The sequence below is a fragment of the Pygoscelis adeliae genome, unplaced genomic scaffold (assembly GCF_000699105.1).
Source record: "Pygoscelis adeliae isolate BGI_AS28 unplaced genomic scaffold, ASM69910v1 Scaffold34, whole genome shotgun sequence".
In the NCBI taxonomy this organism is placed as follows: domain Eukaryota; kingdom Metazoa; phylum Chordata; class Aves; order Sphenisciformes; family Spheniscidae; genus Pygoscelis; species Pygoscelis adeliae.
The window spans coordinates 2,524,753-2,537,059 of record NW_008824658.1 but is presented as its reverse complement, the minus strand read 5'-3'; the positions used below and the strand labels follow the sequence as shown (position 1 = coordinate 2,537,059).

At 40.6% G+C, this 12,307-nt stretch overlaps 1 protein-coding gene across 1 annotated transcript in view; it reads left to right on the top strand.

Annotated features, from left to right (window-relative positions):
• The window catches only part of RUFY1 (RUN and FYVE domain containing 1), a 17,153-nt gene that overhangs the window by 3,697 nt on the left and 1,149 nt on the right, over positions 1-12,307 (top strand). The window contains exons 2-17 of the mRNA XM_009322759.1: positions 1-148; positions 497-614; positions 1,204-1,305; positions 1,625-1,748; positions 2,880-2,938; positions 3,665-3,730; positions 4,369-4,438; positions 5,377-5,478; positions 5,907-6,023; positions 6,697-6,864; positions 8,433-8,530; positions 9,007-9,126; positions 9,929-10,058; positions 10,924-11,018; positions 11,475-11,523; positions 11,713-11,790. Of these exons, the coding sequence (XP_009321034.1) occupies positions 1-148; positions 497-614; positions 1,204-1,305; positions 1,625-1,748; positions 2,880-2,938; positions 3,665-3,730; positions 4,369-4,438; positions 5,377-5,478; positions 5,907-6,023; positions 6,697-6,864; positions 8,433-8,530; positions 9,007-9,126; positions 9,929-10,058; positions 10,924-11,018; positions 11,475-11,523; positions 11,713-11,790 (1,644 nt within the window). The remainder of the gene's footprint in view (positions 149-496; positions 615-1,203; positions 1,306-1,624; positions 1,749-2,879; positions 2,939-3,664; positions 3,731-4,368; positions 4,439-5,376; positions 5,479-5,906; positions 6,024-6,696; positions 6,865-8,432; positions 8,531-9,006; positions 9,127-9,928; positions 10,059-10,923; positions 11,019-11,474; positions 11,524-11,712; positions 11,791-12,307) is intronic.

Below are 12,307 nucleotides of genomic sequence, written 5' to 3'. Positions count from 1 at the left end.
CGCGCCAACCTCATGAACATGATGAAGCTCAGTATCAAAATCCTGATCCAGGCGGCCCTGAGCCTGGGCCGGACCCTGGACTCCGACTTCCCGCCCTTGCAGCAGTTCTTCGTGGTGCTGGAGCACTGCCTCAAGCACGGGCTGAAAGGTGGGCGCCCGCTCCCCCGCGGCCGGTCCGGCTGCCTCGCTGAGGAGAGGCAGATAAAACGAGCCTGTGTCGTGCCTCGCTGTGTCTCCGGTTTGACTTCTGTAGGACGCTAATATTAATCACGTACACCGTGTGATGCTAATCAGTATTACAGATATATCTATGCGGTTACCTTCTGATACGCCCTGTATTTTGTGCCTTCTAAACTGTCAAGGTATTTTTAATGCCCCCTTTTCATTGACATATTAGGAGCTGGTAAGACAAAGTAAAACATAGACTAAAATTTGTGATTCTGGAGTTGGGAGCCTGTCACTTTTCCTCACAAACTTCTCTGTATACTCCCTTTAGTGAAGAAGACTTTTATTGGACAGAACAAATCTTTTTTTGGTCCTTTGGAGCTAGTGGAAAAACTTTGTCCTGAAGCATCAGATATAGCAACTAGTGTTAAAAATCTGCCAGAGTTGAAGTAAGTTGATTGTTGGGGATGGTGCATTTCACTTATACTGCTGGGAAAAAGACTCCCTCCTGTAGTCTGTCGCCTTCCTTAATGAGATCTTGTTCCCAAAGAGAAAAATAGTGTACGCGGGAGGCATTGACTTCTCCAAGAGATAAGGAGGACATCTCAAAATACTCTGTGCTTCTGATTCAAACAGTGCTGTCAGATTAACAAACAGCATTTGGAAATTTCTATAAGCTTGGTAGAAAATATCTGTGAAGACTCTGCAGTTATTTTTTTCTTCTTCACTTTTATGGCTTTGTCTAATTTTGTGCATGTGCTAGGAGTATTTCATTTGGGTAGTTCAGGATGATTAAAAGAGACTGGTTTTAATGCTAGGATGCATCAATAGTTGGGTTATGGTGGTAGTTGAAAATATGTATGTCTTTCCAAGTTAGGAAGATTTGACAATATACTTTCTGTTCACTGAAGCAATGGGATTTACTCAAATGCTTCTGTGTTCTGGAGGGAACAGTTTGTAAAGGGAGAATTTTGAATTGTATAAGTCTCGTTAATAAACCATTTTGTTTTTACCAAAACATGCAACTTTTCATTTTAGGACTGCTGTAGGAAGAGGAAGGGCTTGGCTTTATCTAGCACTCATGCAAAAGAAACTGGCAGATTATCTCAAAGTACTCTTGGACCATAAGCATCTATTAAGGTAACAGTACAGACATATGTAGATTGTATTCATTGAATCACTGAAACCTTGCATTGCTGTAGTAAGAGGTCATTAATTGACCAGTTTAAGCTTTTTCTTGCAACCTGCAGAGGAGCAAGTCTTTCATTGTTTTTGCAGTGAACCTGCAAAGGAACAAGTAGAGTATTTTCTGTGAGAGCTCTGTGTCTTCCACCTTTTGCAATAAATTAGCAAAGAGGGCGCTTTATAAGGACTACGTTACTATTTATATTATTTCAGTGATGGAAGCACCATTATAATTGTTATGATGTGCAGTGATGCCTTATAATATTTCTTCCAGTGAATTTTATGAACCCGATGCGTTGATGATGGAGGAGGAAGGAGCAGTCATTGTGGGTCTGCTAGTTGGGCTGAACGTTATTGATGCAAACCTTTGCTTGAAAGGAGAAGACTTGGACTCCCAGGTGAAGATTAAAGCTTAAATAAAATCAGTCTGTAGAAGATTCCAGTAGAACATCCACAGACCATTTATGCACATCCACAAATACTTTACTGAGATGAGTCCAGAATTCTTAAATGTGGTATGCAGCCAGGGTTTGCCATTGTTTTCATAAGCGGGCATTTGAATGTCTTATGATAAATCAAAAATTGGACGAACTGAGCTAATGACAAGAGATACATTGTCAAGATCAATCTGCTAGGGTCTTATGGGAGCTTTTGTTTTGAGGGGGAATGGTGGTTTCCTTTTGGCTTTGGTGTGTGTGGGCGGGGTGATGTCACATACCTCTGCTGCTTTAATGAAACAGCCCAGGAGTATAAGGAATGTTTTGAGGTATTTGAGGTCCAAACAAATAAATGCCTGGCATGAATCTGTGCTTAACTTACTGTGAGTGTCTTGTAATTTGAGGCCATGTCCTCTTTCAGCCAATCTGGTTTACTTTTGAATTAGGTAAACTTTGACAAAATGGGTCAATAGCATTGCAGAAGTCTAACTCTATTTCTAAGCTGTAAATTAAAAATATATGTTGCTATAATTTTATTATTATTAACTTTTTTGTTCTTTAAAAGATAATGTTGCAGAAAATAATGTTGAAATTATCCTGCCTGTTCTACAAATTATGAACATGGCTAACTATTAATGTCTTTATAAGAACCCAAAGAATTGCTTAAATGTCATATTTCTATAAGATACTGTGTTTGTTTTTAGAAAGCATGATTTAAGTTCTTTTTTCTTTTTCTGGGTTGGTTTTTTTTGGGGGGGGGGGGGCAGGAATGTCCAGTGTGGAAGCTTGTCATGTTTCCCACGTTGAATCAAAACAAAGTATATAAGTATCCATCTCTTTAAGTAGCAGTTTATGGAAATGCTGTCAAAACAAATAACCGCTAGAAACTGAGCACACTGAATGTGGTTATTGTGATGCTTTTACAACAAACACTAGCTGGTACGTTTGCTTCAGCTGGGAAGAATATAGGTATTATCTGTCTTTCTAAACTTCAACTTCAGATATTTACCTTTTTCCAAATATAAAGTAATGCCTGCTGCTATGCAGAATTGCACTGTGAAGGTGTGTTAACGTCTTAAATATATTTTTCAGGTTGGAGTGATTGATTTTTCCTTGTACCTTAAGGAAACGCAGGACAGTGATGGCAAACAGTACGTATGGTGAATTAGTGATTCTAAATTGTTACCTTTTTTGTAGAACAAACCTGTCAGTCTGTGGGAGCACGTGAGTGCTAGAGATCTTAAACTCTTCTAATCATCCAAAAAAAAGAATCCAAAATAGATTTTGTTAGCTAAACAGAAGTGCTAACTTTCAAAGGTTGAGCCCATGGTAGTTTTAACAATACAGCATGGCGAGTTTGTGTCTTGAGCTGGAACCAAATTAAAAGCACCCAAAACTTCAGGATGTGTTTTTATTGGGTTTTAGGAGACATGATCTGCGAGGTCACCCACTACTACATCACTGCTTTGTTTTTAAGCACCGTTTCAGAAACGCTCTCAATTAAGTAGCTGTCTTTGTGGGAGAGATCGGTTATGGAGGAAAAAAAGTACTTTTAGGGGAAATGTTAGGTGAAGTAGAGACTGCAACTGTTAGCATCGCTGTATCTAGAAGACCTGAAGTGAATGGAGGGACTTCATAGTTTGTGTGCTTCCAGCACTTCAGAGCACTTTACTGTTCAGCTGCTGAGGAGAAGCAGCTGAACAGCTGCTTCATCTCCCTAGTGCTTCCAGTCTAGCTCGGGCACAAGTATTTTTATAAGAAAAGGAGAAAAGGTTTCAACTCAGTTTGCAAGTCTATGCTGAAAACTCTAGTACAAACTAACACTTTAGAATGAAGGAGTTTCTTCTCAATCAATAAATTCTCACTTTTACAACTAGAGATGGAGGGATTACAGCTGTCCTTGACCAGAAGCATTATGTGGAGGAACTTAACCGACATCTAAGGTGGGATTTTCATCTATTCTAATGTACAGACACTTGTCCTGTTTAGCTTTTCCAGTATGGCTTTGAATGTCTCTGCTGTCAGTCTTGTAGATTTTTGTCTGATATTGAAATGCCTTTTCTGATTCTTTCCCAAAATCTTAGTTTCATTTTGTAACCTTACTCTTCTGGTGGCATATGCAATGCAGAAAACAAGTCTGTGTAATAATAGTTGACTTTTTTGGGACTTACTAGTGATTAACAGAAGATTTTGGAGATACTTTTTCAAGAGAAAACTATTACAAGTGCATCTGGAAATTCATTCTTTAGAGGAACAGTCTCTGTTCTTCCCTCATAGGTTGCTCAGTGGGAGGAGCCAGCCTCACTTACCCTCTTGAACATCAGAGAGGTGTTAAGACTGCAAAAGCTAAGCCAGAACAGGGCTGCCAACTAATACAGTAGGCTGCCAACTGTAGGCAAACGCATGGTCCTCTCAGAGCTTAAGACAGACGATTGTCCTTCCTCTGGATTTTTGCCAGCTCACCAAATTATTTCGTTGTTAACAAATACAAAATGGTAAAAGTATGGTTGAGGATAGGAATAAATATTGAACATTGGCACTACTTGTACTGGTTTTACGCATCTCTTTTTCCTTGCTGCAGTTGCACAGTTGCAGATCTTCAGAACAAAATAGACTGTTTAGAAAAGACCAATTCAAAACTCCAGGAAGAGGTTTGTGTCTGGCCTGTTAAATGTTTCTCATAGCTCTTTTCCATCACAGGCAAAACTTCCTAAGAACATACCTTAGGACCTAACATATTTGAGCTGATACTAGTGAAATGTGGGGGAGTGGTAGAACTGTCATGAGTTGGCTCATGGGGAAAGCTCTGTGGAAAGCTTCTACATTATGTTAGCTGTTAACATGCTTTTGGGCACCTATTTGTTAGATGGGTTTCCTTAATCAAGTTTTTTGTCTTGCAGTGGTGTCTCCACCCAAAAGTAATCATACCACTGTAACAAACATGACTTGTCCCTCTTCCTTCTGCACATACACGTGTGTATGTATAAAAGAGAAGGAAAAGAATCACATTTCAATTAGGAAATCTTTCCTAGCTGGGAACTGAAATAGAATCCAGCAGCATGCATGATAGTGGATGTTTTGGGTTTTGTGGTGGTGGGTTTCTTTTATTTTTTTATATATATATAAAAACTATATATATAGTTCAGAGTGTATCTGTGTAGGCCAATTTCCAATACTTTTTGGGGTATCTCCACTTGAAAATGCCATAAGGTTCTGCCAGTGAATGTCAACCCTGACTTGCTATATGACTTCTAGTTCATACCAGAATGGATACCACAGATCACAGATGTGTGTTGGATTGTAGCCTTCTATGCTAGGATGCATGTCTTTGCACAGTTAATATTTAAAAATAATTGATGAGGGCGTGAAGCAGAAGTCAAGTGAACAAGTGTTGGTGGGCTTATTAATTTAGGCTGTACAGCAAGTACGGCTGCAAAAGGGTTGGGCAGCTTCTGGGGAGAATGAAAGGGACGAAAGGGGAAGTGAGCAGCGCACCTGCTACAAAGGCTGAGCTACTAACTTTAGAAATCCTCCAGATGTTGCACGCTTGTGCAGTGATTAAATATAGATATGTTCTCTTTGTAAACAGCTTGCAGCAGCAACTGACCGAATTGGATCACTTCAGGAAGAGCAGCAGCAGTTAAAACAACAAAATGAATTAATTCGTGAACGGAGTGAAAAAAGCGTAGAGGTGGGACACCTATTTAAAGATTATGAGGATCCTTAAAATAAGTGATCTCTCTTGATGGACTGTAGTTAGCGCTCTCAAAAGCACTTTGAACGGGAATGCTAAGCACAGTTTAGCATGCTACTGTGTAGATCACTGTTGCTGTGTATAGTATGCACAGGTGTTAGATTTTGCTGTTCTTCACTACACACTTAAACATACACTTGCAGAAGGGAGAAAGCATGAAAAGTATTAGAATGGTTTCTTTTTATTTTTGCTCTATTCTTTGAAATTTCAGCTTATTAACATTTGCCAGCTTATTAATTGTAAAACAGTAGGATTTTACTTGAAATAGCATATAGAAATGCTGTGTTATGCACAACAACTTAAGGCATACTTTAAATACGTAGCTTTGTGATCTTATGTGGCTTTTTTGCTGATGTTTCTTGCAGGTAACAAAAGAGGATACAAAAGTAGAATTGGATACTTACAAGCAGTCACGCCAGGGTCTTGATGAAATGTACAGTGATGTTTGGAAGCAGTTGAAAGAAGAAAAAAAAATTAGGCTGGTAAGAAAACTTAACTATAGAAAATGAAATGAAAGATACAGGATTCTGCATACTTTAAGGTAGCATTACAGATATAAGATGTATGCTGTGCACTTTTTGCAGCTATTCAGCATTCATAAATGAATTGCAAGCAAGATGCTGGACACTGATTGTTAACAGTGTCTGTAAAGAACTGGAAATCAGGGCTTTTGGAATGCTGAAAATAAAAGGTCTTCCCCTGTTTAAGAACCTACCAGCATTATTATAGCAGAGACTAAGATCAAAACACAATGAGAGGCAACTGTCTTTATGGAGGAAAATACGGTATATGCACACTTGCACAGTGAACTGCTAATTAGTGACCGGTGAAGAGGCTGCCCAGGCTTGCTGAAGCCTACGGCTCTAAGTCAACAGCTGCCAGGAGAAATGCTTCATTTGACAGGCTGCTAAGTTGCACGCTGAGCTCTACACTTCATGCCAGCCGATCTGCACCCTTGCCCTGATCTGGAGAGCTGAAATAGTATTTTGGTCTTACTAACTTAATGTATTATTTGAGACCTAACTCTTCTGTAAAATCATAGTTCAGTATTATCTCGGAGTAATACATAGTTTGTGTATGGGGTTATATGGGTTTTGGAATTGCTTATCCCTGACATATGACTACATAGCAGTAACTAGGAAATCTCTTTGTAAGGAACTAGAGAAAGAGTTGGAGCTACAAATTGGAATGAAAACAGAAATGGAAATTGCCATGAAACTTCTGGAAAAAGATACTCACGAAAAACAAGACACTTTAGTTGCACTTCGCCAACAGTTAGAAGAAGTGAAGGCTATTAACTTGCAGATGTTTCACAAATCTCAGGTATGTACACAGAGGAGAACAGACAGAACAGCTGTATGAGTGGTCTTTATACATTAATTGTGCACTGGGGATGCATATGCACTTATATACGTCTGAAGTAATACTTAGATGCAACAATTTTCTTAAGACTATCTATTTTAAAACCGTTGAATTTTTTTATTGTGCTTCATTATTGGTATTATATTGAGTATGTCTGGAAAGAAAGGGGGTTTCCTTGAGTATGCTGCGTAGTGTGCCACAGGATCATCCGGCAAATGCTGAGACAAATGGAGAGCTCTCACAGGGGAGAGGGTGTTTGCAAGGGTCCTTTGTTCTAACTACTGGATGATTAGTCTTTTGAAAAAATGACTTACTGCAGCCAAGAACTGTCTTGCTTCTCCTTCCCATCTGTGTTGTCTTGCCTCTCACCTGCACCACATTTAACACCGTTTACTGTAAAAAAACAACAATGAGCCTCTCTAAACCAATAGAAAACTATCAGTTGTTTTTGTCTATCTCCTGTAGTCTGTACCCAAACGGTCAGCTGAGTGCTATAGCCGGTGGAAAGGCAACACCGGATTTGGGGAGGGAGGAACTCTGTGGTCAGGCTGGCCTCTGGAGCTACCAAAAAGTTGTTGGGTTGGTTTAGGTATTTTGTTACACCCCCTTTAGCATAAGACCTGGCTCTCCAGAGGTAAGATGGTTAGAGAAGTAAAATGAAAAACATTTTGCTTTCTGGGCCTGTCTTCCTTCCTCAGTCTCTTCCCTACCCTGGCAGTTTTTACTTTCTCCATCCTTTGTGTCATATCTATTGCAGGGGGTTGGGGATGTTTTTGTGTTTTGTTGTGTTGTTGTTGTTTGGGTGGATTGTGGCATTTTGTCTTGTGTTTTTTTTAATTGGACAAAAAATATACTGATAGGCATTTCTACAAGGAAGTGATAGAGTAGTAGTGTTCACACAAAATATACAGAGCTTGTCTCCATTAATGAAATACGAGTTTAACTAGACTTCCCCTCCCGTACCCAGTGCCAGAAATCCAGAGGGGATTTCTCTCAATTTGTATGGATTGTTTCCTGGTGCCTGTTCAGGCTTTATCCAGGCCTTTGCCTCCTTCACAGATGCACAGAAACTTGCAAGGCAATGGCCAGTGAAACCCCAGTGCTGAGCTATGCCTTTGCTTTCAAAAGCAGTTATTTATTTTGTAGTTCTCTTGGCTTTCTGGTTCCACGCCCACTGAGTGCAGTTGTTACGTTCAAATCATAATTGATATTCTTATTCTGTCAGTTTAATCTGATAATTTATTTCTTCAAGCTCATTTCTAAAGAGAAGATTTTTGGCTTGTAGCTGATCTCATAGGCCAAAACTTAGTACAGTTAAGTTTGTTTCTGAGCTCTTAACAAAACAACTTGAGGAGTGTCTGCTCTGGCATTATCAGCATTTTGTTTGGACATTCCAGTTAGAGCCAGGCATTGCCTGTAACAAGCTAAACATTCTTTATCTAGCGGCAGACTTTCATTAAACACTAACGCTTTGTGCTTTAGAAAACTAAAATATATTACCTGGAATATCTATTCACTTATTCCTACAGAATGCAGAGTGTTCATTACAGCAGAAAACAGAAGCAATATCCTCTTTTGAAGGAAAAACAAATGAGATGATGTCTTCTATGAAACAAATGGAAGAGAGGTAATAATTACAAGCTCAAAAAGTCAGCGCTTGAAATCAGTAGAAAGTTTCCAGCTGAAACCTTTATAGGATGACCTTCCATACACCTCCTAGAGACATTTGGGCACACGTGCCAGCATGATGTTCTTTTTCCTTTCTCTTCCTTATCACCCTCTGCCCTTGCCTGTTCTCTTTTCCCAGGCAAACATGCCCATTCGAAAACCATAGCTCTTTCCATAGGCAGGCTGTTTAAAAACATGTTGACTTTAGTTTAAGAACAGGCGTGACTCTCGCTTTTGGGGTTTGGGTTTGGTTTTTTTCCCAGAAACAGTTGCTTTCAAAAGTCAATTTTTTTTTTTTTTTTTTCCCTCTCCACTAGCATTTTCAATTCAAGCTTTTGTAAAGTTCTGTATGGTAAATCTAAAAGAACAAAATGAGAGGGTGTAGGTAAGGAATATATGAATTGACAACAAACATACATGTTCCTTACTTTGTAGATTGCAGCATGCAGAAAAGGCAAGGCAGGCTGCGGAAGAACGATGCAACAAGATGAAGCAAGAGCTTGCTGGCAGGCTTGACACTTGTCGGCAACAGATGTCCCAACTGGATAGCAAATGGTATTTAATCTGATCAGGTTTTTTTCCTTCCCTTCTGCCATTTCTTTAAGTGCTTTCTGCTCCTTCTGTGTTAAGGTCTAAAGAGGGGTAGGTTTGAATTATATTGGGTTCAGCAAGTGTTGACAGAAGTATGCAAGATCTAGGAAAGCACAGTGCTTCTGTCTCGTGCACAGTTAGCATGAGGGTTTCGAAACGCTTTTTCCAGGACATCCAGTTTAGAGCACGGAGTGCCAGTAGAAATCTGGCCGTTCTGACTAGCAATGGAGCTTTCAATTGTTTTACTAAATCGGGAGATAGATACGGTCATGCTTGTAGGCTGAGCATGTAAGTGACTGTCACCTAAATGGATTGGGGTTTTTGGAGGGGTTTGGGGGTTGAGGAGCGTCCTGGTGTTCTTAGGGAATGTTAATCCTCTGAAGATTTCTAATACCTATAGAAAATGCTTCTTTCACTGTTCAGACTTCAGAGTAGATTGTCACTTTTAAACATGGCTGTTTAAACACAGGTAGTCAAATATGTACTTGTGGGGATTGGGTTTGGTGTTTTGGTTTTGGGTTGTTTGGGGTTTTTTTCTTTTTTCTTCTAGCCATTTATTGCTGCTTGGTTTCTGTGACCTGAAAATGCTAATATAGTTTTTGATGTCTGCTGCCGTAACATCCCTGTTCTTTCCTTTCCCAGAACACCACTCTAGTTTTTGCCCTCTTTTGGACAAGGTTTCTTCTTCTCATACTGTTGCTGTCCTTAAGTGCTATAGGACATTTTTCTGCTTTAGGGTTTCTTAGAATGACTTATTTTTAAATAGCTCAACTCTGGAAAAGGAGTTAAAATCTGAAAAGGAACAGAGACAAACTTTGCAAAGAGAACTACACCAAGAGAAGGATGCTACCACTCTGCTTAAAACAGAATTGCAGCAAATGGAAGGACTGAAAAAGGTATGCGCAGTGCAAACATGCCCAGTGTTCAGGATTAAAGCTGACTTGAGACCCAGTGCAACGTTTGCATCGGTAGTGGAGTAAATTCTTCCGTACCACTCTCCTCCTCTGAGTGGTTTCAAAAGCTTGGCTGACATAATGCAAGTCTGCACATGAAGTGCCAAGAGAAGGATGGCACTTCCCCCATGTAGGGCTCAGGCAATGAAAACAGCTTAGCTGGAGGTGGCTGAGGAGGCTTCTAGCCGCCCTGCCTTAGCTGCGCGAGTGCCTGAGCCACTCAGCAGTCAGCAGCTGAAGCTGAGGTGGGATAGCTGGGGACAAAAAGCTCATCAGCTTGTCCCACGGCGAGATACCCCTGCTCAGGGAGGAAATGGCAAGTTCAGAGCTTTCAGTGACTGTGTGAAGGCTTTCAACTGTATGTAATAAAATAAGAACCCGTTTTCAAGCATTCAGAACGACTGAATGTGATTGATCTTTTACACACACACATTCTTATTAATCTAAAGAGAATTTGCTCCTGTGTATCGAGCAGTTTAGATTTTGAAGGCACAATTGTACACCAGTATCTGTCTATTGGCTCATGCGTGGGCATGGGACTGCTGCATTCTAGCTATGTTCAAGGATGTTTAAAGCCTGAAAATCTTCCTGTCTTTCTGGTAAATATGGTTAAATGATTTCAGATTTTGTGCTCTACAAGAATCCATGGGTAGTTCACTCACGTAATTCTAAAAATCAAGCCTTTGAAATAGGTAGCTTTGTAAAGGAGCTTATTGTTGTGAACTGCTTGGGTAGTTTGGATAGACTGACCTAGGTTATAGGTCAAACCTAGCACACAAAAAACTTGATTTTGTGCTTAACTTTATAGGAACTGAGAAAACTGCAAGATGAGAAGCAGCAGTTAGAGAAAGTCTGTGAGGAGCAGGAGCAAGCTCTTCAAGAAATGGGACTTCATCTCAGCCAGTAAGTTCTAGGAACTGAACTCCTGTAAGTGACGTAACCTGGAGGATGGAGTACCAAACTGAAACAAATAATTTTAAAACGCATCCAGTTATAAAAATCAATAAACGTGAGAATTTTAGGAGGCCATTACTACGCATGGGAAACTAAACAGCCATGAAATAAAAGTGGGGGAAGATCCTTGCACGAGTAAGCTGGCTGAGACCGGAAACAATACCGTAAACGCTTAGTTCTTACAGTGGAACTGTGCTTCTCCCACGTTCTTCTGAATATGCTTGAAAAGGGGGCAAACCCCAAGGTGACAAAGCTTCCTGGGCAGTTCAGAGTTGTAACGGGGGGCTGACTGAAGAATTAGAGTTTAGATTCAGTGGCTGGACGGTGGAATGGCAGGTAAAACTGAACACGACTAAATGTGAAGTCATGCAGAGGGAATTTTATTGGTTTTTTTCCCCCCCCCAGATCAAAGTTGAAGATGGAAGATATTAAAGAAGTAAATAAAGCGCTAAAGGTACTCGACATCTCATGGATATTTTGACTAAGCATATGCATTTCATTTAACACCTTCAAATTTCACCATGGTTATCTGACTTTAAAAGGTGGCTTTTGAAAAATACCAACAAGGTTGGTAAACTGCCTTTGAATTTTATTTTATGAATTTATTTGTATCTACAGTGACGTTTTCATTCCGATTTTCTAGGGTCATACCTGGCTGAAGGATGATGAAGCAACACACTGCAAGCAATGTGAAAAGGAATTCTCTATCTCGAGAAGGAAGGTAGTGGTGTTCAGTGGTTTTTGTTTGTTTTTTTTTTCCTTTTTTGCACATCAAAACAAAAATTGTGCTGTTGCATAGTTTGCTAGGGAAGACCCGACACTGCTTCAATTCCAGGCCGTGTCGGCATGATAACTACATAGAGAAGTAATTTGGTATTTCCCATCCTAAAAATAATGTTCTTCCGCTCGGGCCCTTGCCTTGGTGGGGAGCTGTTACAGGCTGTGTTCTCTTGTGATGTGGTTCATCTCCCTTCCCTGTTGAACTGTGTGCAGTGAGGACTGGAGGCTGACAGGCCGGGCTGTGCCTTTCAGCCGCAGGGGACCGCTGCCGGGGTCCTGCTCGGTGGTTTGGGACAGCACAGTGTGCCTGCACGGGGCCCCCGGCAGCCCAGGCACCGCATTTCCCCTGCGTAGAGCCGGGCCTGCGTGCGCTTTCCCGAAAGCCTGGCTGTGTGGCGATCCACACAGGGCCTGCCAGAGAGCTGCGAAATGGCGGCAGAGCAGCTCCTCCAGCCCCT